General features: G+C 38.8%; 1 protein-coding gene across 1 annotated transcript in view; it reads right to left on the bottom strand.

Moving 5' to 3' along the window:
- beta-Spec (spectrin beta chain) overlaps positions 1-23,133 on the bottom strand; it is a 56,296-nt gene that overhangs the window by 9,097 nt on the left and 24,066 nt on the right. Inside the window, exons 2-30 of the mRNA XM_090104015.1 lie at positions 22,169-22,340; positions 19,693-19,844; positions 19,189-19,362; positions 18,645-18,933; positions 18,211-18,382; positions 17,738-17,866; positions 17,235-17,447; positions 16,637-16,834; positions 14,195-14,324; positions 13,511-13,660; positions 13,080-13,219; positions 12,511-12,635; positions 12,068-12,198; positions 11,439-11,584; positions 10,858-10,981; positions 10,245-10,495; positions 9,892-10,051; positions 9,387-9,525; positions 8,840-9,021; positions 8,169-8,283; positions 7,828-7,952; positions 7,224-7,414; positions 5,832-6,994; positions 5,382-5,643; positions 4,868-5,072; positions 4,217-4,411; positions 3,599-3,778; positions 2,400-2,644; positions 1,632-1,855 (exon numbers count right to left, since the gene is read on the bottom strand). Of these exons, the coding sequence (XP_089960141.1) occupies positions 1,632-1,855; positions 2,400-2,644; positions 3,599-3,778; positions 4,217-4,411; positions 4,868-5,072; positions 5,382-5,643; positions 5,832-6,994; positions 7,224-7,414; positions 7,828-7,952; positions 8,169-8,283; positions 8,840-9,021; positions 9,387-9,525; positions 9,892-10,051; positions 10,245-10,495; positions 10,858-10,981; positions 11,439-11,584; positions 12,068-12,198; positions 12,511-12,635; positions 13,080-13,219; positions 13,511-13,660; positions 14,195-14,324; positions 16,637-16,834; positions 17,235-17,447; positions 17,738-17,866; positions 18,211-18,382; positions 18,645-18,933; positions 19,189-19,362; positions 19,693-19,844; positions 22,169-22,304 (6,046 nt within the window). The 5' untranslated portion in view covers positions 22,305-22,340. The remainder of the gene's footprint in view (positions 1-1,631; positions 1,856-2,399; positions 2,645-3,598; positions 3,779-4,216; positions 4,412-4,867; positions 5,073-5,381; positions 5,644-5,831; positions 6,995-7,223; positions 7,415-7,827; positions 7,953-8,168; positions 8,284-8,839; positions 9,022-9,386; positions 9,526-9,891; positions 10,052-10,244; positions 10,496-10,857; positions 10,982-11,438; positions 11,585-12,067; positions 12,199-12,510; positions 12,636-13,079; positions 13,220-13,510; positions 13,661-14,194; positions 14,325-16,636; positions 16,835-17,234; positions 17,448-17,737; positions 17,867-18,210; positions 18,383-18,644; positions 18,934-19,188; positions 19,363-19,692; positions 19,845-22,168; positions 22,341-23,133) is intronic.

Here is a 23,133-nt window from a genome sequence, read left to right as displayed (position 1 = left end):
TCATGTTCTACAGTTTGGCATGAATTAGTTATCCAGTTGGGTATAGTTACTTTTTGGGACATTTGATTATCACAGTTATTATAATGCGTGTTGTAACTGTAAAATATTGTCTGATCTAAAAATTGTAACAAGAGAAAGTTGAACACAAAAAGTATATCAGTTTTCGGGACATTTAAGCAATTATGTACTTTTCAAAAAATTAAAAACATCTGCATATTTTTTTCAATCGGTATCGTAGCCAAACTTAACAAACAAGTACAACAATCACTCACTGAGCTGCAAGTTCTCCCAGCGCTCCTCCCAGCGGCGCAGCAGCGCGTTCCGCTGGTCGGAGAGCGCGTGCAGCTTGTCGCGTATGTCGGCCGACGCGTAGTGCTGCCGCGCGAGCAGCTCGCGGCCGATACAAATACAACAATCACTCACTGAGCTGCAAGTTCTCCCAGCGCTCCTCCCAGCGGCGCAGCAGCGCGTTCCGCTGGTCGGAGAGCGCGTGCAGCTTGTCGCGTATGTCGGCCGACGCGTAGTGCTGCCGCGCGAGCAGCTCGCGGCCGATACAAATACAACAATCACTCACTGAGCTGCAAGTTCTCCCAGCGCTCCTCCCAGCGGCGCAGCAGCGCGTTCCGCTGGTCGGAGAGCGCGTGCAGCTTGTCGCGTATGTCGGCCGACGCGTAGTGCTGCCGCGCGAGCAGCTCGCGGCCGATACAAATACAACAATCACTCACTGAGCTGCAAGTTCTCCCAGCGCTCCTCCCAGCGGCGCAGCAGCGCGTTCCGCTGGTCGGAGAGCGCGTGCAGCTTGTCGCGTATGTCGGCCGACGCGTAGTGCTGCCGCGCGAGCAGCTCGCGGCCGATACAAATACAACAATCACTCACTGAGCTGCAAGTTCTCCCAGCGCTCCTCCCAGCGGCGCAGCAGCGCGTTCCGCTGGTCGGAGAGCGCGTGCAGCTTGTCGCGTATGTCGGCCGACGCGTAGTGCTGCCGCGCGAGCAGCTCGCGGCCGATACAAATACAACAATCACTCACTGAGCTGCAAGTTCTCCCAGCGCTCCTCCCAGCGGCGCAGCAGCGCGTTCCGCTGGTCGGAGAGCGCGTGCAGCTTGTCGCGTATGTCGGCCGACGCGTAGTGCTGCCGCGCGAGCAGCTCGCGGCCGATACAAATACAACAATCACTCACTGAGCTGCAAGTTCTCCCAGCGCTCCTCCCAGCGGCGCAGCAGCGCGTTCCGCTGGTCGGAGAGCGCGTGCAGCTTGTCGCGTATGTCGGCCGACGCGTAGTGCTGCCGCGCGAGCAGCTCGCGGCCGATACAAATACAACAATCACTCACTGAGCTGCAAGTTCTCCCAGCGCTCCTCCCAGCGGCGCAGCAGCGCGTTCCGCTGGTCGGAGAGCGCGTGCAGCTTGTCGCGTATGTCGGCCGACGCGTAGTGCTGCCGCGCGAGCAGCTCGCGGCCGATACAAATACAACAATCACTCACTGAGCTGCAAGTTCTCCCAGCGCTCCTCCCAGCGGCGCAGCAGCGCGTTCCGCTGGTCGGAGAGCGCGTGCAGCTTGTCGCGTATGTCGGCCGACGCGTAGTGCTGCCGCGCGAGCAGCTCGCGGCCGATACAAATACAACAATCACTCACTGAGCTGCAAGTTCTCCCAGCGCTCCTCCCAGCGGCGCAGCAGCGCGTTCCGCTGGTCGGAGAGCGCGTGCAGCTTGTCGCGTATGTCGGCCGACGCGTAGTGCTGCCGCGCGAGCAGCTCGCGGCCCAGTGCAATGCACGCCGCGAAGTTCTCCTCGCGAGCTTCTATCTCCGCTTTTAGCGATTGGTGGTTGTTCATGAGAAGCTCCACGCCGCTCACGTCTCTGGAAACGATACATTTAGGCGTTAAAAACGTATTACGAAATATTCAGAAAGATTCGATCACTTCATTATCACATAATATTATAATGATAACTTTGCATATTAAATAACATAAAAACGATGGTTCTATTACTTTATCCTACTACTATTATAAAGGCGAAAGTTTGTAAGTATGGATGTATGGATATTTGTTACTCTTTCACGCAAATTCTACTTAACCGATTACAATGAAATTTAGCACATATATAGAGGGTAACTTGGATTAACACATAGGATAGTTTTTATCCCGGAAATCCCACGGGAACGATGTGGGTTTTCCTTTGAAAACGCGGGCGAAGCCGCGGGCGGAAATCTAGTTAAATTAATAATTACAATTTTAATACTATATAATTTTAAGAAGTTAAATAAAATAAAAACTACTCGAATCTGAATAATAATATCATTCATTTATCAAATATCTGAATAATAATTCATCACTAATTCCGAAAAAATAAAAAAATTGTCAATCTTTTCGTCTATCATATACCATACAAAAGCTGTCCTCACCTGGGCTTCTCCCCCGTGTTCATAGAGCGCACTACATCATCCATCCATATGGTGAGCGTGCGCACTTGACTCAGGAACCGGTAGAGCTGATCGGCGTCCTCCAGCTTGCTACGACGCGCCTCGCACGCGGCCTGCAGCGCCAGCCACGCGTCCGCCACTTCGCCCGCGCGACGCGTTATCTCAGCGGCTTTCTCGCCCGCGTATGACGCGCCTAAACGCGAGCATTCCGCGTTTATCGCCTCAACCTGTTACACACGCTCATTAGTTAGTAGGACGTAATTTACATAAGATCACTTATTTACTAATATTATAAAGCTGAAAAGTTTATTTGTTTGAACGCACTAATCTCAGGAACTACTGGTCCGATTTGTTCTTTTTGGTAGAAGGTTTTAGATAGCACATTTATCGAGGAATGCTATAGGCTATATATCTTCACGCTAAGATCAACAGGAGCTGAGCAATGCGGGTAAAACCGCGGGGCACAGCTAGTGTACAAGTTTATTACGTTCAAGTTTATTCAAAACATTAAATAGTTTTTACATTTGTATAAATGTAAATATTGTATTCAGGTATGTAAAATACATTGCAATTATAGAAATGCTGTAGAATTTCATTTCATAAAACAATTTTATACTTTTCAAGAACCTTCCCGATATTTACAGTAAATTCTATTATTTCAAATCATTAATGTAATAAGAAATCAGTATTTTTTCTCAGCATAGATTATACGTAAAAGTCCAGTTCTTTCTAGTTGAATGCGTCGATAAACCCAATGTATTCTTCAACAATACTCTATTATAGATATGTATCTCATGGGTCGCGGAAGAATTCTAACCAATACCCGCGGCCCCATCATTAAAGCGGCTCGACGGAACACAGTGGGGTTTTAGTCGGTAAGAATCCGACATAACCCACGGCTGCTTCCCCGGGGGGCCGTGGGTATCTTTGGAAGATTTCCCCACTATTAAAAAAAAAGTTGCACTCCGGGAGTGCCGGCAGAAGTGAAAACTTGATTATTAACGTTCAGCATGTTTGATATTTTGGAATGGTATCCGTCTTACGCATGGAATATAAGGGGTAAAAAAAAAAAACATCCGTCTTACGCTTTTTCGATCAGGCCACGTGTCCTGACGCGAGTTTAAGATTTTATACCCAACGCCGCTAAAGAAGTTTTCACTTCAAAAAAAGGTATCTCATACCTGGTTGTGCAGCGTGGACAGGTCCTGCATGAAGTTGTGGTGCTTGCGCTGCAGCGCGGACACGGAGAGCGCGTCGCGGCCGAGCTCGTCGCTCACTCCGCGCGCCTTCTCGTTCACGCGCTGCAGCGTGTCCTTGCAGTCGTGGAAGTACTTGTGCAGCTCGCGGGACGCCGCCAACATCTGGCTCACACACGTTTATTAAGCATACAATAGTCAATTTAAAAATTATATTAACTTGCAAAAAAAGTAAATTAACCCAAAGATAGTTGCTGTATGAAATTGATATAGACGAATTGTAATTCGTAATTAATTGTATATACTTAATCACATTAATAATTAGTATCTTATTCTTACAGATGACATAATCGTTGACAAAAAAAATCAAGTAATTTGCAAAAAAAATGAAACCAGCCTATTACTAAAATTCATATAGACACGTTATGTTATCACAGAGGAATACAAGACTATTTTCTGCTTTGATAATGTTATATGTATCTTACAGATGATATAATCTTTGACAAAAAAAAATCTTATGTAAAGTATTATTGTCAATGTGTCATTTTTTACATATCATCAAATCAATTTGGACAAAAAATGCATCAAAAAAGTCTATCTCACCTGTGTCCTAGTATCAATAAGCTCGAGCAAATCCTGCCAGGTCTCCTTAAGGCCCTCCTTCCACTGCGCGATGGTGGCGTTATCCGAGTGTCCCATGGCGATCATCTGGTCGGCGATGCGTTCCGCGGTGGCCACGCGTTCGGAGCCCACCATTTGGGTCTCACGAGCGAATTCCTTGAAGCGCTCCCAGAGCAGCTGCAATAAAATAATAGATGGATTTTCTAGAAAATTGTTAGATTAATTAGAACAAATAAATTACAATAAACTGTGTAAATAAAGGAATAAACTAACTTCTATTAACGTCCACCAGTTCGCCTTATGATGAATATAATGACAATTTTATATCCTTGTAAGTACCATTTTTTATTAACAAATGGTTTATTTATGTATTTACCCTTTTTTCATTTTAAAGACCAAGTCACCTTCCAAATAACACTTTAACAAAAACCACACCCACAACGAAAAAAAGATGTGTGGCACTCGGGGACTGCCGCGGTTAAGCTATTGCATGCAATGCCTTCAAGCCACACCTCCGCGCCCGTCGGAGTGGGGAGCGTGAGGCTTTTCGTTACTAAATTTCTGAATTCGGTCCCCGCGCTCAAGGCCCGCGATAGAAGCTATGCAATAGCTTAAAAATATATTACTACTTACAGTAACATGTTCATAATCCTGTCCAAGCTCTTGCGAACTAGCGACCAGTTCGCGCTCAGTGATCCATTGCTCCAGATCATCGACTTCTCTCGACAGTTGGAAGAGTCGTAATGCTTCGTCGAGTTTGGCGCGTCTTTCACCGGCTAGGTCTTTCAAACCAGCGTATAGTTTGTCCACTTGGGACTGTTTCACGGAGATCTGTTCGCTGTTGGGTTTATTTAGAGCTTTTAGTATTATAAAAAATGCAATAAAAATGAAACAAAACTTTTTGCTATATAATTCTTCCTACCTATATAAAAGAGACAGAGAAAGTAATAATAGTAAACAATTTTTAATTAATAGCTCGAAGGTAGGAAGCTATAACTGCAACAATATTTATTTCTTCTTTCTTTATATTTGGAATGTTGCTAGGCATTATTACTACATTTTGGTCAGCACATAATTTGATCAATCAAACATAATATTTATGTTAACAATTTAGACCATTGTTTGTATTTACAATAGTGATTATTACCTTAGAGGATGTTCTTCAGCAGTGAGCTGACGGACAGTTTCACCTAGTTGACGGATGGTATTCGCGTAGTCATCTACCGCTTGTTCCAAGATCTCGTGTTTCTTGATCAAGTTCTGAGCGGAAATTTCGTCTTTTCCACGGTCTTCTACCATCATGTATAATTCCTGTTCGCTCATCCACGCCTCGGCTTCGTTTGCATCGAATAGATATTGGTGAGCCTTCTCCCATTGAGACAGTTTGTTCTTGCGTTCTTCGATGGCATCTGTAAGTAGAAATTTGTTTAGACATTGCTCTATTTACTATGTATTTAAATATAGTGATATCGAATATAAAACGGCCTATTTACATACATATTAGTTATTTTTTGTTATATTAGTAAACGCCACATACAAAATGGCGTATAGGTACAGTTACAAATAAATAAATAAATTATTTTTTATGTTAACTAACCTTTAAGTTCTCGCCACCGCGCGGTGAGCTCGTCAATAAGCCTCTTGAATTCGGGCGAATCTTCGTGACCCTCGTCAATAAGCTTTTGTCCATTAGAAATAACTGTCAGAATTCTTGGCTCGTGGTTGTCAGTCTCCGTTTTCAGTGACTGATTCTTCTTCTGCAGCATTTGCACATTGAATAAGGAGTTGCCATAGTCTGTGCTGGTCGCTATTGGCATCTTTTCATGGATCCATAATTTCTCATCCTCGATATCGCGACGGAATTGGAACGCTTCCTTCTTCTTGGCCAGTTGGCGTTGGCGCTCGAGCAATGGCGCTTTGAGTTGTTCGAAACGTTGTTCCACAAACTTCTTCTTCTCTTTAATCTCCTCCATTTTGTCAGGTACGGTCTTCTGCAGGTATTCCGCTTGCGTTTCGAGTTCGGTGACCTGCTTAGCTTTGACCGCCATCTGAGTCTCGATCATCTGTTGTTTCTGCATTAGAATATTCACAGATGCCAGATCAGTTCCCGTGTCTGTGTTTTCGATCTGTTTCTCCAACTCATTCATCCACGAATCGATATCGTCACAGGTCTGGTGAAGAAGTACTTCGCGGTTGGCGTCGAATAGACGTTCACCCTTATCCTTGGTTGTTGTTTGAAGATTTTCAAATTGATCTTGCAGTTCATGCATTTTGGGTGAAATAATTTCGACGAACTCCGGTTTCTGTTTCATGAGTTCCTCAGCCGCGTTCTGTACTGCGAATAAACGTTCCTTGTTCGCTGCGATTTCGGCTTCGAAGGCTTGATGACGGGTCCACTTGGAGTGAATGGTCTTCGCTGAGCGGTAGGTGTCGTCTTGCGCAGTGACGTTCTTTTCTTGTACCCATTCACCGAGCTCGTCGCAATCTTGAAGGAATTGATGTAACTGTAATTGATCTTGGAGCTTCTCCATTTGTTGGAGAGCTTTCTCTCTGTTGGCGTCACGTCTGGCGCGGATGCTTTCAGCCTTGCGTTGGATTTTGTCGGCATCGAAGTGTCTCTCTTCCACGAGGCGGTTCGCGAATTGGACCACAGAGTTGATCTTGTCGTCGTTTGCCTCCATAGTTGTGAGGAAGGCCTCGTGTTCCTTGATCATGTTCTCCGCTTGTTCCAAATTTGCTGGTGGCTCGGTCTTTGCTAGCCTGAGAATAAAATATTGTATTTTCAAATTTTGAACGTACTGGTATTTTAGTTTCATTTAATGTAATTTTCAAAAATTTTAGTAACCTCTGAATTTATCATAAAGATACAAGATATTTAAACGTCAATTCATCTCGTCACACGAAGATAAGACAGCATAGACTATAGAGGTATATAGCTAACCGGTGGTGAAGAGACAAGACAGCATAGACTATAGAGGTATATAGTTACCTGTGGTCCTGGTGCGCGAGCAGCACCTCGGCCTGGCGCGCGTCCCGCTGCAGCAGCTGCAGCTCGAGCGACTGCGTGAGCAGCTGCTGGCGGTTCTCCCACATCTGCTGCAGCTCGGCCCAGCCCTCCCGCAGCGCCTTCAGCCGCTCGCGCAGGAACATGTACTGCGGGTCGTCCGCTGTCGATGGCTCCTGTGAAGAGATTTTATTAAACGCCTCCATACCTTAAGACCTTACTTCATAGGATCATTTCTATAGTAAGCTCTTCACGAGAACTCTTACGCCTCCATACCACACATTTCGTAATACGTAGTTTAGCCAAATGTGAGTTCGAAGTATGTTCGTATATTGACCATTATATTTGGATACAACACATTGCGGTACTAAATTTAATCAGATCAATATTTTTCTGATTTATAATTTACAAAGATACTAAAATATTGTGTTCAATATATGAGTGCATTTTTATCTACTATTCAAATAAAACATAACTGTCTAATACACTTCATTAAAGAACTTAAACAACTTAAGTAGACAGCTAACGATAATTTTAAATGCAATTTAAAAATATTTTTCATCCATACAAATGACAAATATAAACTTACGGCAGTGATCTTTTCTCCATACTCCATCATCTTCGCATACTCGTCCTTGTAGTTGTCGATCTCCTCCTTGATGGTCTGGTGTTGAGACAGCAACTTCTCTGCTTCCGGGAGACTTGATGGGATATCTGCATAAATAATATTGAATTTTTAAGTAGAGACTATTAAAATACTAAATTAATTATTATTTAAAATCAGGGCGACCAAAGTATATCACTTTTAGCTATAAAAATACTTTTGAATATCTTATATTTGCCATAAAACTGCATGTTTTATTATAAAGACTGTCATTGTTTCATAATTCTAATTCTATTAGGGATAAATAATTTTAATTACAATCTTACCTTCCGAAGCAACATCGGTTTGCGTCTTGGTGAGCCACGCTTGGAAGTGGTCCACGGAACGCAGGAAACGGTGAAGATCACCGGCCTCCTCCAATTTGGCGTCGCGTTCTTTGAGCTGTTAATTAAAATAATTGTTTTAGAGCTTTGTAAAAAATTGTAATTCATTTTTTTTTAACCTATGTACATATTATAATTATAATTTCAGAAATGAAAATCTTTATTTAATTTTTGGTTTATTTTAGTAATTTGCTAGTGTGCTATACTCAATGGAACTGACTAGTTTTGCATACGCTGATAACGTAAAAAAAAAAACAAAAAACGAAGCAACAAAATTTTAATTTAATTTTTTCTTAAACTGTTTGATTACAGCCTTCACGCAGCCCGGACAGTGTTTATAAAAACATGTTAAAAATGCGTCTGGGTGGCAAGGACGCGTTGCTAGTCTGACGCTGTAGACGAAGTTTTTATTTGAATTTATAGTAAAAATGCGCCGGGAATGTTTTGAGTATTTTTCGTGTTTTTTTATGCGAATATGAAAAACTATACGTTTATTTGATCTTAGTACACAGTAGAGTAGATCTGTAACATCCTGTATATACCGAATCCGATTAATTCAGTATTCGGTACATGTTAGTCGATACTATGCTATGACGTCATCTTTTCAAGCTTACCATCTGCGTGAGCTGCTCCCAGTTGTCCGTGATGGTGACAACGCGGTCGCGTATGAGCCGCGCCTCGTCCGGGTGCTCGTCCTCTATCGCGCTCGCCTCGCTCTCTAGGGACGTGATGCGCGCCTGTATCGCGGCAAGGTCGCGCTCCATGCCGGAGAGACGGCGCTGCAGTGTCATAACGCCTGCGGATTGGGGTTTATTTTCATTTTGTTCATTTATTTGTCGTAATGTCAACGTAATCAAATAGCAGATTCAACCAGGCAACGACTAATAAACCATCTTGTAATAAGCGAGTGATTGCGCATTATAGTGCGTTCATTGCGACAAACACGAGTAAATAGTTTGACGGAAAATTGGTGACACGCGTAACGCGTCTTTATATAAATCACGAAATATTTTCATTTCTGTATCTATTCTGTATATTGTATATAATACTCATTTAGAAAGTATGAATAAAATTTCAATTTATGAATTATAATTGTGATATTCCAAGATTATGCTGAAGTCACTAACAATTCGGAATTATACAACATAAATAACCACTTACCATTGAGATCCATCTCCAAGTTGTCTGTCTGTTGCAGGATGCGCTTCTTGTCTTCGATCCATGAGACGGTTTCGCGGCACTCGATATAGAACGTCTGTACGCCTTGGGCGGATTTGAGTTCGTCTTTCTTTGCTTCCGCCTAGAAAACAAAAATTTGTTTATTATGTATTGTTGTGATTAACTAAGTTGGTATTTTTCTATTTCCATTTTATATTTCAATTATTAGATACTTAATTAAAATTTTATCGTAATCAACGCTAATATTATAATAAAGAAAGAATACTTATACCTATCAATGCATACCGATCTTGAAATTCCTTTTGCTGGTAAAGAAATGTAAAAGAAATTTCAAGAATTCTGCATTTTTTATATCGGTACAGCTAGCTAGCGGAAGTACATGTATTATATCTTTATAAAAATACGATTTTATTTGCAAAATTTTTATCTGAACATCAATTAACAAAAACGCTATAAAAATAATATTATACACAAAAAATCATATTACCTTCTCTCTCAATCCGCTCCAGGCCTGGTTGAGTTGCGCTTGTCGCTCCTGAATGCGTGGCGCTTCAGGGTGTTCAACATGAATCAGCTGCCTAGCCAACTGATTAACCACGGCTACGCGGGACGCGTTTGCGTTCATCTCCTTGTCAAAACCGTCGTATCTGTGAAACGGTCACGAATTAGTTTTTTTTTTATGAAGTACTTTCGAATACTGCACACCTCGCATTACATGTTTATTATCCGTTGATAGTTAATGGTGTATATAATATACAGCTGCGTATGCGCCAGTTCCTTCTGCTCGCTCAGTCACACGGAACCGAAAACGTCAAAGGTAAGCCTGTACATAAAAGTTACCTGTGCTTCATGATCTCCACGTCATCAATGTCCTTGGGAGGGTGCATGGTATCTAACATGCGGTCCTTCTCCGCGATCCACTGGTCAGCCGCATCTGCTTCAGCGAGCAGCTTGTGCAGGGACAGTGCGTCGAGCAGCCGCTGCTTGCGGAGCCGAGCAAGCTCGGACAGCTCGCCGAGCCGCGCGTCCATAGCGCCGAGACGGTCGCGGACTTCGGCACTGCTTGCGTCCTCGGGGCTGAGCTCGCTTGCCTGTAACACGTCATTATTTTAATTTATTACTTTGTTTCACATGTACAATAAAACATTTATTAGTTAAAACAGCAGATGAAAGAAAAGTTTAAATGTGTGTAAAACTTGCAACATAAATCCAAATGATATAATCTGTATACAAACATATGGTTCTAAATAAATATATTTTTCATTTTCATAAATAATAAAGTTAGCAGTTGATTTACGTAAGATAAATAAAAAAATGTAAACTTTAAAAAATTTGCTAAAACGTAATTTAAAATCGCGCTTCTCAACGCAACTGATACGCTACGCAACGGACGAATACGAAATTAATATAGTAATACAAAAATGTACATTATTTAGCATAAAGGATATCATACCTGTTGCTTAAGTTGCTGAATAACATTAGCATAGTGCTTGAGTTCGTCTGTAACGTCCTTGTGTTTCTTCAACAAGCTTTGCACTTGAGCTTCATCCACACCGGTGTCTTCGGATGATACCAACCTGAACAAAAAAATCAACAACATATTTACAAACTTTGTGCATACATATTTTACAACTATATGAAGAACCCTATAGATCACATGTCGATTGCAAGTCCAAGATGACTACAAATTTCGCAGTCATCTTGTTGAATCTGCTATTTGATTGAATGACTAGTGCAACCTCTTCGCTGAACGTCATTTAGCATAGTCATTGGTTTGGAAAAGGGGGTGGATTATTTTACGTTCATTGTATTTTAAACTATATCGAAATACCGGCTCGTAACCGTCTTCCTGTGAATTTTAGAATTGAATTCTGTCGTTATTTAATAAACGCGCTAGTCATTCAATAAAATATCAGATTCAACTAGATGCCTGCGACCTAAATATGTAAAGGGCACTAACCAGACAAATTACATTGTTATTTTGTAAAAATTTTTGTGTACAAAAAGTTTTTAATAAAGTTTAAGTTTATTAACCGCAAGGTGTCCAGCATCCAGGCGTCGATGTCGTCCGCGTCGGCGAACAGCTGGTGGTAGCGCACGGCGGCGTCCAGCCGGTTGTTGCGCAGCGACACCACGTCCAGCAGGTGGTTCCACTGCGACAGGATGTCGCGGAGACGCTCCTGGACAGTCATTGTAATGTCACATTATGGAATTATAGTCGTTACACGGTGAAGTTTAGACAGGTCAATCGTGAACGCACCGAGAGACGTGCCGCGGGAGGCCCGAGCCTCCCGCGGCACTCAATTATAGCTAGGGCTCGAGCCCTAGCTATAATTATGTTATGTTGTTCTTGATTATTACATTCCATTTCATAGCAGCTCCAATCACTATGTAGAGGCTGCTATGTTAATGTTTTCATCATTACTATTTTATTTTCTTATGATTATTACTAAATTAAAACACTGTGACATTTGCAAGCATGTTTTCTGATTAAATACGGCAAATGTTACTTTAAAAAGTTATAAATTAATGTATATTTTAAAAGTCCTGTCAATTTTAATATATTTTTTTAACAATAGTCGAAAGAAAAGCAAATTTTATTAATTAAATTATACTATTCCATAATAAATTTCCATAAATCCCAACCAGAAAACATAACTGACCTGTATACGATCAGCCCCAAAGTGTCCCTGCGAGATGAGCTCATCGCCCACCGCGGCCACGTCCATGAGTTGCGGCTCGTGCGCAGACACGTCCGCCTCTAATGCCTTGTGTTTTGATATCAGCAGGTACACTAAAACAAACATTTCAAATTATATTATGTACTTTTGGTGCCATTTTATAGCTTGAGAAGTCGAATTAATCGATGCAAATGTCTATTGACATTTTAATAGTTGGCATCGAAACATTTAAGTATTTTATATGAATGCACAAATATTTTTAGTGCTATGCTTATATGCTATCACAATAACATTTTTCGAGCTCTGTTTCGTACAAATTAAAGAAGAATATAACATTTAAATTGAATTACATTTAAAAATATCTAACAATATGATCTTCTTAACAAGAATATATACCGTTCATCCTATAATAATATCTCACTTACCAGTTGTAAGATCATGACCGATGTCATCAACAGACACGATCTGCTCCTTCTCCTTGATCCAGTTTTCTTCATCGGCCATGTCCCAGTAGAACTGCCACAGTTTGCGGCTGTCTTCAAGGCGCTTCCTGTTAGGATAAACATTTTGCATTAATTATTAATTCTGAGTTATCTTACAAGAGCGTTTTTTTGTAAATAATTCACATTCTTGTTTTTCTTAGGATTATTAGGAAATTTCGTAGGATTATGTTAATTCTGAGTTATCTTACACGAGCGTTTTTTTAATATAATTCACGTTTTTGTTTTATTTATAAGGTTGATATAATCAAGTCCAGAAATCTTATAACATATTTGGTAGGAATATCAACCAATTTCCAAATTTTAATTTTCCATGTATAACTGTGTTGTAACTAATCTTACTCCCCACCATGTTAAAAATTAGTTAATTTTGGTCTAGTAAAAAACATGATGATTGGCAAAAAAAAAGTATGAGCTGAAATCTCCAGTCATATTTTCATCCAAATGTGGAATATTTATATGTAATTTTTTTTTTCAATCCTCTTTTAGCGTACCTCCTTTCAACAGCAAGGTGCACGAGCTCAGCATACGCGTTCTCGAGTTGTTGTATGCGCTCCACGGTGATGGCCGGGTCACATGGCCGGTAGTTGCCCTCTTCCACTTCTAGGAACCGCTGCGATTGCCCTACAACAACCTGCAGAACGAATAATTTTAAAATTTAGAAAGAAAATTGTCATTTAAGTATCTATGAAAATTTGTTTTAACAATTATAACTTTCAAGATATTTAATACTGATAAAGGAGAAAATGTAACGTATTTATCAATTTCAAATTAAATAAAAAAAATTATGTTGAGCCAATACTAGAAAAAATTACAAATATTTTCCTTGTTTGTCAGTTACTAAAAACACCAAAATTTGTTCCGCCATTCTTCCGTTAAAAAAATAAGTATTAATGCAGGTGATTTTAAAAATATTATGCATTACCTTGACTCTTTCGCCAAGTACGTTGATGTCGGCTTCAACAAGAGCATGCTTCTGCAGCAAGTCCTCAACGCCCATGAGATGTTTGCCGTAATCGTCTGTGAGCAGGCGCATCTTGATCTCCTCCATTGAATCCAGAATGTATAGCATTTCCTGAAATATAATGTTTTGTTAGTAACTTAGAAGGGATTATTAGTACAAATAACTTTATTTTATCATAATACTAGCGGCCCGCCCCAGCTTCGCCCCTGGTACATATTTACGTTTACCGGAATAAAATATAGCCTATACGGATTCGGAAGAATCCCTCTAAGTAATTGTAAAAGAAATTTTGAAATCGGTCCAGTCGATTTTGAGCCTATTCAATACAAACATACAAAAATACAAAGGTTTCCTCTTTATAATATTAGTATAGATAATCTAGAACTTGAAGTTGTAATCCTTATTTCTTGCTGAATTAATGATATCATCTAGGATGTTTCACTTGAAAGTTAAATAAAAAAGATGATTTGTTTAATTGTTAACAAAGTGAGTTTCTGACGAAATTCTAGTTTATTAAATTACTAATACCTTGTAAGTTATATTTACATCTGTACATGAATGTTCTAGGCAAACTTTTTTATTTTACGAGATTTAACGATCAAAACGTTCAATCTCCACTTAATTTATCTCATAATCTTAATTCACCTGGAAGTTCTGCTGCAGCTGCAAACTGAGTTCCAAACGAGCTCGACGCGCACGCAACAGTTCAAGCAGATACGCCCACAAACGTAGAACGTTGTCACGACGGGCACACACACGCTCAATGTCATGGTACCTGTGTACGATGTTTTGTTACGTTTTCAAAGCTGCCTCTAGTTATTTATTTATTTATTACTCTTTAATAAAACTATACATGGGAAACTTATTGCTAATTTATACAAAGCAAAAGAAGAAAAGTATAGTTTATTAGGCGGCCTTATCACTTAGTAGTGATCTCTTCAAGGCAACCTGGGCAAAAGGTAACAAGCTTACTGAAATTACGATGGTAGGTAGAAAAAAAAAGGCAAGTTAAATGTTAGGTTAGGTGGCAAATTGATTTATAAAGTTGGTCTTGAATATTAATAGAAGATTGGTAATTTTGCTTTTACCCCCTCTTAAAGATCCAAACACACAGACTTAACGCGGGAAGCGACATTTCTATATAGTGATAATATTAGTTTACTGTAAGCCCCAATAGATGGCGCTACTGAACTTTAGCGCGAAACAAACTCGCGCTATTGATATTTTTTCTTACTTTCATATTATAAATTTGTTTGAGTGTGATGGCCAAAGTTTGTTTGAAAACGCTAATTTAATATTTTTGCTTGTGGCAACTAGGTGAATCTAGTACGCCACTTATAATACATTTTGCAAATTTTACAATTATGGAATTTGGATTACAATGACAATTAAATGAATAATGAACCTGGGCAACTGATTACTGAAGCTATCTGTCTCCTCAAAGGCTCAAAACATGAATTTTTGAAGTTGATAGTAAATGATCGTCGTTGTTTGCCGACAATACGGCGATTATGAATAGATAGACATCTACAATGACGACCGATCGCAGACATTCAGACACAATTTAGGGCTCCCACACTAAACCGCATGGACATAATATTATCTTTTAGGCCATCCACACGTCTGCCGAACAATGTGTATGTGTAATGTCCTTTGTGTTCGTTGTTTGTCACGTTGTTCGGCAGACGTGTGGATGGCCTTTTAGGTTAAACAAGCAAATTGATTGGTTAATCTAAGATTATATGTCCATGTCCAATTATTATGCCTTTTGTTATAGTATAATTTGATGCCAGAAACAATTGTATCTTTTGAGTTGTCACATACCGTCATTAGGTTCAAAGTGTCAAATTATATGTGTTACAAAAACCTTGAAGGATGTGTGTCGAAAATAAAGCGGTTACTATCCTGTCTCGATTTGTCGGTTTCTTTTAAAATCTGATGGAGGTTATTACCATAAAATTTGGGTTTTTGACGGTAAAGTATCTTTCTATCACTTAGGGCCGATTTTCAATGCTTGGATAAAACTATACCCGGCGCGGCCTAAGATGATCCCTATGACAGTTCGTCTTAGTGATTGCTCGTATGATGGATCGTGTCGATACTTTACTATTTTATAGGCTAAGGCGTGGTTTGCATTCAGCCACGTCGGTAAACATGTTTTTACAAATATTATAAAATGAATTTTTAACGTCTATTATGTAAACGAAACGGTAAGTAAAACGAAAGTTTTCCAAAACATAAAAATGCACCTTATCATTTTCTCGTAATCTTTAACCCGTTAAACACAGTGTATATTATTTTATCATGAAAATGGAATCCCCCATTTAATTTTTCTAAAAAACTTATATTATCATAGGTAAGTAAATTAACGCGAACGGTAATTAATTAATTAATTATGCTGCGATCTTCTGTTCCATTCAATAGAGAATAAACTATAGCTTAAGCATGGAAAAAATGTGAACTCGTTTCCATTATCGAAATTTGTTTATCGATACTTTCCGCACTAGTCGATAAATGCCAACGATGTAAGTTTTGAAGGACGTAAACGTAAAGTCAGATTGATATAATTTCTCGTATATGTTAAGAATTGTTATAATTCCAACGGAATATCATTGTAATGGCATAAAGCTACGTAAAAATTAATAAATGCCATTTTTAGACGCCTCCAATACGTTTCTAATTTAATGGTGACGCCATTACAAGTTTGTCTCTTGAGAATAACTGTCAGTGTCATAGGGATCATCGTAGGCCGCGCCGGGTATAATTGTCCGTATTTGACAGTTTACGTGACATTTTAATACTATCGTGTAAGAGCGTATACGCACTATGCGGGTAGCCGCATTGCGGGTAGCCGTCCGGCTGACCGCAAGCACAATAATGTACGTAATATTCATTTCTATGCGCACTGCGATGCGGCTACCGCAGACCGCACAGTGCGCATAGAAATGAATATTACGTACATTATTGTGCTTGCGGCCAGCCGGACGGCTACCCGCATAGTGCGTATACGCTCTAATACATTATTGGACGGATAAGTTTTAACCAAGCATTGAAAAATTAGCCCTTAATTTAATAATAATATCTCACCGTTCAGCCTGCAGTTCCCCGCATACAGCAACCACCGCTTGCACTCGCTCCTCATACGCGAATATATCAGTTTCGATAGCTTCGTGCTTCTTGGCCGCCGCTTCAACGGCCGTGAGGTCGAAACCGAAGTTGTCCTGGCTTACTAGCCGCTGGTTCTCAGAGAGCCACGTTTCACGCATCTGCGCTTTGCGGTTGAATCTGTCGGAATAATGATATGATTTAATAAAAAAAAATGGATTTAACATATTGGATTCAACTACTAATAAATCTGAAGATCTCAAATCTATAATCATCGAATTTAACTACTAATTTGTTGCATAAGAATAATAATGTATAACTAAAAACCATATTCATATGTGTTTAATTGATAAACTTTGTTTCTTAATGTTACTTATATCAATTTTTAAGAAAATCTTTTTAAAAAAGTTATTTGTAAATAAAGTAAAATTTCGCTAGGCAATTTTCTTATTTCGCAAGTTCCATTTCAATATTTTTACTATATTTTTTCCCCTTCTTACACTATACATCAAGAATGTTTTATAGCAAAAAATATTAGTATTATGTCCCAAATTTTAAATTTTATATTGCATATTCCTACCTAGCAGCCAATTGCTCCAATTTCTCCTGTCTAATCAGTTCTTCCCGCAACGCAAGTTCCCTCTCATGTTCCGCCTTCTCAAGTCTCTCCCAGGCTCTATTGATGTCATGTATCATGCGTCCCTCACGTGGTGTGTAAGGCTTTTGGTTCGCTGCACGCATGCGGGATTGCAGCGTGAATAGAAGCACTTCGAGATTGCCTTTTTCTACGAACCTGAGGGATTAAAAAATAGATTAATATGTTTGAATATATGAGTTGAATACATATCATGATGATGGTGATGGATTAAGATTTCATGTGTGGATCGTTCAATTCCAAGTCTGTAATGATTTATAATATTATGAACATAATATCATGATGCCTTATGCTCGATCCACCACGCAGTGATAATGTTAAATAACATTTTATTTGACAAATTAAACAAACTACAACGAATAATCCTGTAACTTACTTTACACTCCAATTGCTAGATATAAATTGTTAATAAATAAAGTTCAACTCACTTGGGCGGTTTCTCAACAGTGCGATAGTTGGCAAACTGTATCAGTTGTTGTCTCACACCTTCCAGGGAATTCGCGAACGTGCGGTCACCGAGCGCTTCGATGGTACGCTCGATCCATTGCAGCAGATCACTGAAATAAACCAATCACAATATTGAAAATTAATTTTACATTTAATGTTGACATTTTAATAATAATTAATACGTAAGTATATATGTTTCCGCAAAATTGACGCCAATCACCTATTTTTCTATGTGAAATGCTAACATTATATTATTATTTCATCATGGCATAATTACACGGTTCTTGGCTTCTAGAAAATATTTGTCTTGCATTTTTAGATGAAAAAGTGCGAAATCCGACGTCCTGGTGACATAGATATTTCTCTTCAATAAAATTAAAACCTATTCACACGAATAAAAAATTAAAAATACAATTTTAGACAACCGGAAAATAATTTTAAATTAACAACTCACCTAGTCAAAGTCTCGTATTCATGCATCATTTTCTCATTCTCCATAGCGATACCGACAACTTTGCCGATCCTCTTTCCTTGCACTGTTTCTTGCTTCATCTTACTAAAGTAGTGATAGTATGTCACTACATACGTTATGATAGACTTCTCGTCTGGGTGGTCGACGGCGATATCTGTGTAATAGACATAAAATATAGTTTCCGAAAAATATATCAGGTCTAGTGTCTATTTCCAATTAAAAATTATAGAAAATTTTCCAAAAATTGTCAGGCAGTGTCTGTTTCATAGGATATTGCATATTATGTATCTATATTAAGTTCTAAATTAATATTCTACAAATCTATGAAGTGCACCATAACACCATCGGAAGTATTACTTTTATTATTTTGTTGAAAAATCTATTTTCAATTCGAATTATATCAATCCCATGGTTACCTTCAGCATCCAACAGTTTAGTAAGTCCGAGTTTCTCCTCAGCAACATTGAAGGCGTTATTCAAGTTATGCATCGGATTGCTTCTGTGCAGTTTCTCAAACTGTATGAGATCTGGTCTGTGCTTGTGTATGATAGCGTTGAAGGCCAAACCATCACGCCAGGAAGTCGTGAAGTTGCGTACATTCACGTTGTTATAACCGGCCGTCTTCATTTGACACCATAATAAGAGCGCGTCCTTAGCGGATTTTGTCTCTTTGTTATCTGTCTCTTCTATGGTTATATCTTGAATCTGTGAATAATGTTCAGGTTAAGATTATGTTTATTGTTGTTTCAATTAATTAATTTACTTCAGAAAATTAAATAAAATATGTTTATCGTGTTCCGCCCATAAATACTACCAAATGTATCGTGGTATTTATTGAATGTAGAACTAACGCAATGATGAATACATACTGAAGTTTATGTACAAATAAAGTTATATTTTATTAATATAATTTAATTATAGTAACAGGCGCCCAACATGTTTAATAGCCTAATACGTTACCTGGAATCGCAAAATGATAGTCCATATGAGACCCAGGTTGAGCCTCGGGTTTCCGTCTACGATGTCGTGGGATCCCATGTTCTCGAGATGCACTCGCTGCTCGCGCAGAAACTGCAGCGCCTTGTCCACGTTCTCCAAGCAGTGGATACGCATTTTGCCTTTCGTTGGACGAGGCTGGAATAAAAAAAAGGGTAATTTACATATCTTTTAGTACTATATCTTATTTCAAACTGAACTGTTTCTTATTTCATCTTTTACTTCTTTTCGAATAAGACAGCTTCTGCCAATATCCAGCACAAACATTGGTATATAATTATTTCGATAAACACAGATTGTTTCAACAGATTTAATGTTAATTATAAAAACAACATAAGTAATTACTTAAACGATTAGTTCAATGGATAATGTGTTGCTTATAACTGGTATATGTATCTTGGGTTTAAAAAAAGCCGGCCATATAGTGAATATGTATAATGTATTCGATAAATAACTAAATTAACTTACCAATCTCTCCCCTGAGAGTACTTCCAGCAGTTTGATGAGCATCTTGCCGTCCCGCATGTCCACGTAGAGGTCGCCGATGCGGCAACCCACTCGCACCAAGTGTGAGTTCACCCATTTTTGAAACGTCTTCTTTTGTACGCTCTCTCGTTCGTCTGGAATGTACGTATTGAACTTACAATGGTGATACATATAGACAAGGTATAGAAACAGCAGCTTGCCGAAAAAACGAAGGATATTACAAAATAAGTATAGAAGAGCTTTATAAAGCGAAAACAATTTTGACCTTCCGTTTTGAACAAAAGTAAACATAATTATGGTGCAATAGAAATAACAGTAAATGTTAACACATTAACCGCCAGTGGGGCAGGCCGCGGCGAGGGCACCGGAGTTTCCTCCTTGGACACCCGTCCGGATCAGCCAGCGACATCGCAGTAACTCACTGCAGGATTGAGTTCAGTAAGTGATATGTGAAACACAAGAAGATCGAATGTCGCCCCACGAGCGGAACTGGAGCGAAGTAAGCTTATGTAGCAATGCACCAAGTCGTAAATATTATTTCTTTTATTTTACATATCACAAAATCACTGCTTCTTATGCAGAATATTAGAAACGCAACTGTTACCACAGTATTCGACAAGACCATTGATAATAGTTATAAACATAGCCTTCCGAAAAAGGACATCACATTTCACGTTCACTATCAACTACACCATTTGCAAATAACCTTGACCAAGAACACTGCATCGCGTCACTAAAACAAGCACTTTTACGAACCTCTGAGTTCAATTACAACTTTATCATAATACAACTCCAATCCGGGCACTTCTATGTCGACACCTCTCTTGATGAGATCGTAGCACTCCGTCGATGTCATATCACTAACACGAACTGATCACTAAGCTCGTAGTTCGAAACGAAAGACCGGTAACAATTAGAGCGACAAAATCTAACCAGCTACTGAGTAAGGATATTCGATACGCACGCTTCAGATGTCGTCAACTACGGGGTAATGAACTACATAGAATCCTTATTGTATTTGTCTATTGTTGCACTAAAGATTCAAATTCTCCGCGAGGTTATCAGCTCTTGATCGTGATTGGCGATGGAATCAAAGTCAACTATGATTTATCTACCCGATAGAACTATGGATTTCATTACGTCATAGTAGATTTTGAGTACGAACAGTTTCATTTTAAAGTATTTACACGAATTATTTTTGACGCACGCTTGCGTCTTCGAGTATGTTCACTCATGGTAGAGCATAGATAACAAACTACAGGCGATCTTATCAAGTATCTTTTCAGTTACTGATAAAACTTCGCTTCGTACGGTATAAAAGTATAAACATAAATTCAAACTAACCAAATGTTCAACATACGTGTATTATAGGGAAAAAGGAAATCGCTCCATGCTCGATGATAAGCTGCGTTGGCAATGGCCAATTATTATACATATTTGTATAAGTTGTGATGTCTTTAAAGTTAAAAATTAATTATTATGGTCGTCATTAAGTAAAATGCATGTACATATTATTGTATAACACCGTAACGAGTATTGCAGTATAATTTTCCCGCTACACAATGAATATAATACACGGCTGTAATCGAACTCTTTATCAGTCGCCTACATTGGCTACCAGCCGTATCATTATCAACATTTCTTTATCATAATAGGATATCGAAACTATGTTAAGAAATATATTTAAACAAAACATAATGTTGTTAAGCAATTTGTGGCATGAAAGGCGATTTTAGATATTTAGATCTGCAGCTCTTAACAAGAAGAACTCGTAGGAGGATTCAAAATATTTTGTAAAGTTTAGATGATAAATTTAAAACATGCAGATTACACAATGCACAGTTCTGAAAAAATCAAAATCAAAGCAACTTCTCAAATTTCATTGCAGGTATTAGATATCAAAATCTTAATTTTGAAAGAGCAAATTAAGAAATATGCATGTTATACGCATAAGATTTTTATTATTATGTATTTTATTTAATGTAAAACGTATGTTCTTACTTTTAAGTAGATATTATTTAGGCCAAACTATCCATAAAATGAACTCGTAACTTTGTAGCTCTCACACTAAACCCAGTTTTATTATTTTATTAGAACTCGCTTAGCCTCACTTCCTTGTCGCATAAGTCGTGCATCTGTCGTTTTATATTATAGCCTGTCCATCTGTTTAAATCCTTAATTTACAGCAGTTTCTACGCGAACAGAGACTCGAATAATTTCTTATTTTATAAAAATAATAAAAAATTAGGGGATTATAATCCTACTAGAAGACGAATAGTAAGTAGATAATTGAAATGAAAATGAAAGTAATCGAGATTAAATTCGTTAAGATTAAATCAAGTAAAATGCAATATTCTTAAATACTGCCTATCATCAGTAATTATATGTATAAGTCCTTCCTCCCATTCACCTTCCCTATTTTATTAAACCTAAACTATAAACTTCTAAAAGCAATCACCTGCAAGCGCCTTGATGCGCGATCGTTCGAAAAGCCTCGACGACGAGTTGCCGCCATCGTACTCGATCTCATCGATGATCTCCTGGCCGTGGCCCACGGACGGGTCCCAGCGGGACACCGAGATGTCGGTCGTCATGGCGACCTAGTGCACCTCACCGCGCCACAATCACTTCTGCAAACAAACGGGTGCAATATTAGCATGTGTTTACATTACACATAGAAAGAGCATGCATTTGGGTCACGCGCGCGTGCTTTCGCAGTAAATCGACATTTCAGCGCAACATGGTTCATGTTTTCATATTTCATTTGACTAGTAAGATGGACCAACCCTTTCCGTTCCGTTCCGTTCCTATAGGTAGGCTTTCCGTTACCCAATTAAATAATTCAGAAAGTCAATTTAGAGATTGAAAGTACTTAAATTAAAGTATTTATACTGGAAACTATTTTATGGGGTAGGCATTTTGTAACGACTGACATCATTGTTAAAAAAATAACCATTGAGTTCGACGATGTTCAAGGTCAAGCAGATGAAATAATATGGTTCAATATCTTATTTGCTACTAGTTTTTTTAAGTAAAATTAAACACTGTTATTGCAATTTGATTTAAACTATGACAATATGATGCTTTTAAACAAGTATGGTAGTGTATGATAGGTAGTCGATGAAGTAGTTAGTACATAACTACATAGGTACTAGTAATTTTTATTATAATGTACTTGAATTACATCAAACCAAGTCCAATAATGGCTACAGTACCTACAATATTTTCCACTGTTCCAATATTTACCGGCGACTACTGATAAACCAAATACTAAATAGATAGCACCAATTGCACAAAATCGATACTTAATTTTGCAATGCAAATCGTAAATTAGCTGGTTCAACTTGTACATATTCCAAAATTATCGCATTAACAAGCCATCCTAGTAAATGATTTAAAGTAGTATTACCGAAATATTATTGA

The sequence above is a fragment of the Colias eurytheme genome, chromosome 7 (assembly GCF_061535395.1).
Source record: "Colias eurytheme isolate Ceu_HAF_F1 chromosome 7, ilColEury1 Martin Lab GWU primary, whole genome shotgun sequence".
NCBI lineage: Eukaryota > Metazoa > Arthropoda > Insecta > Lepidoptera > Pieridae > Colias > Colias eurytheme.
The sequence above is the reverse complement of the archived record's forward strand: the minus strand, read 5'-3'. Positions and strand labels throughout refer to the sequence as shown.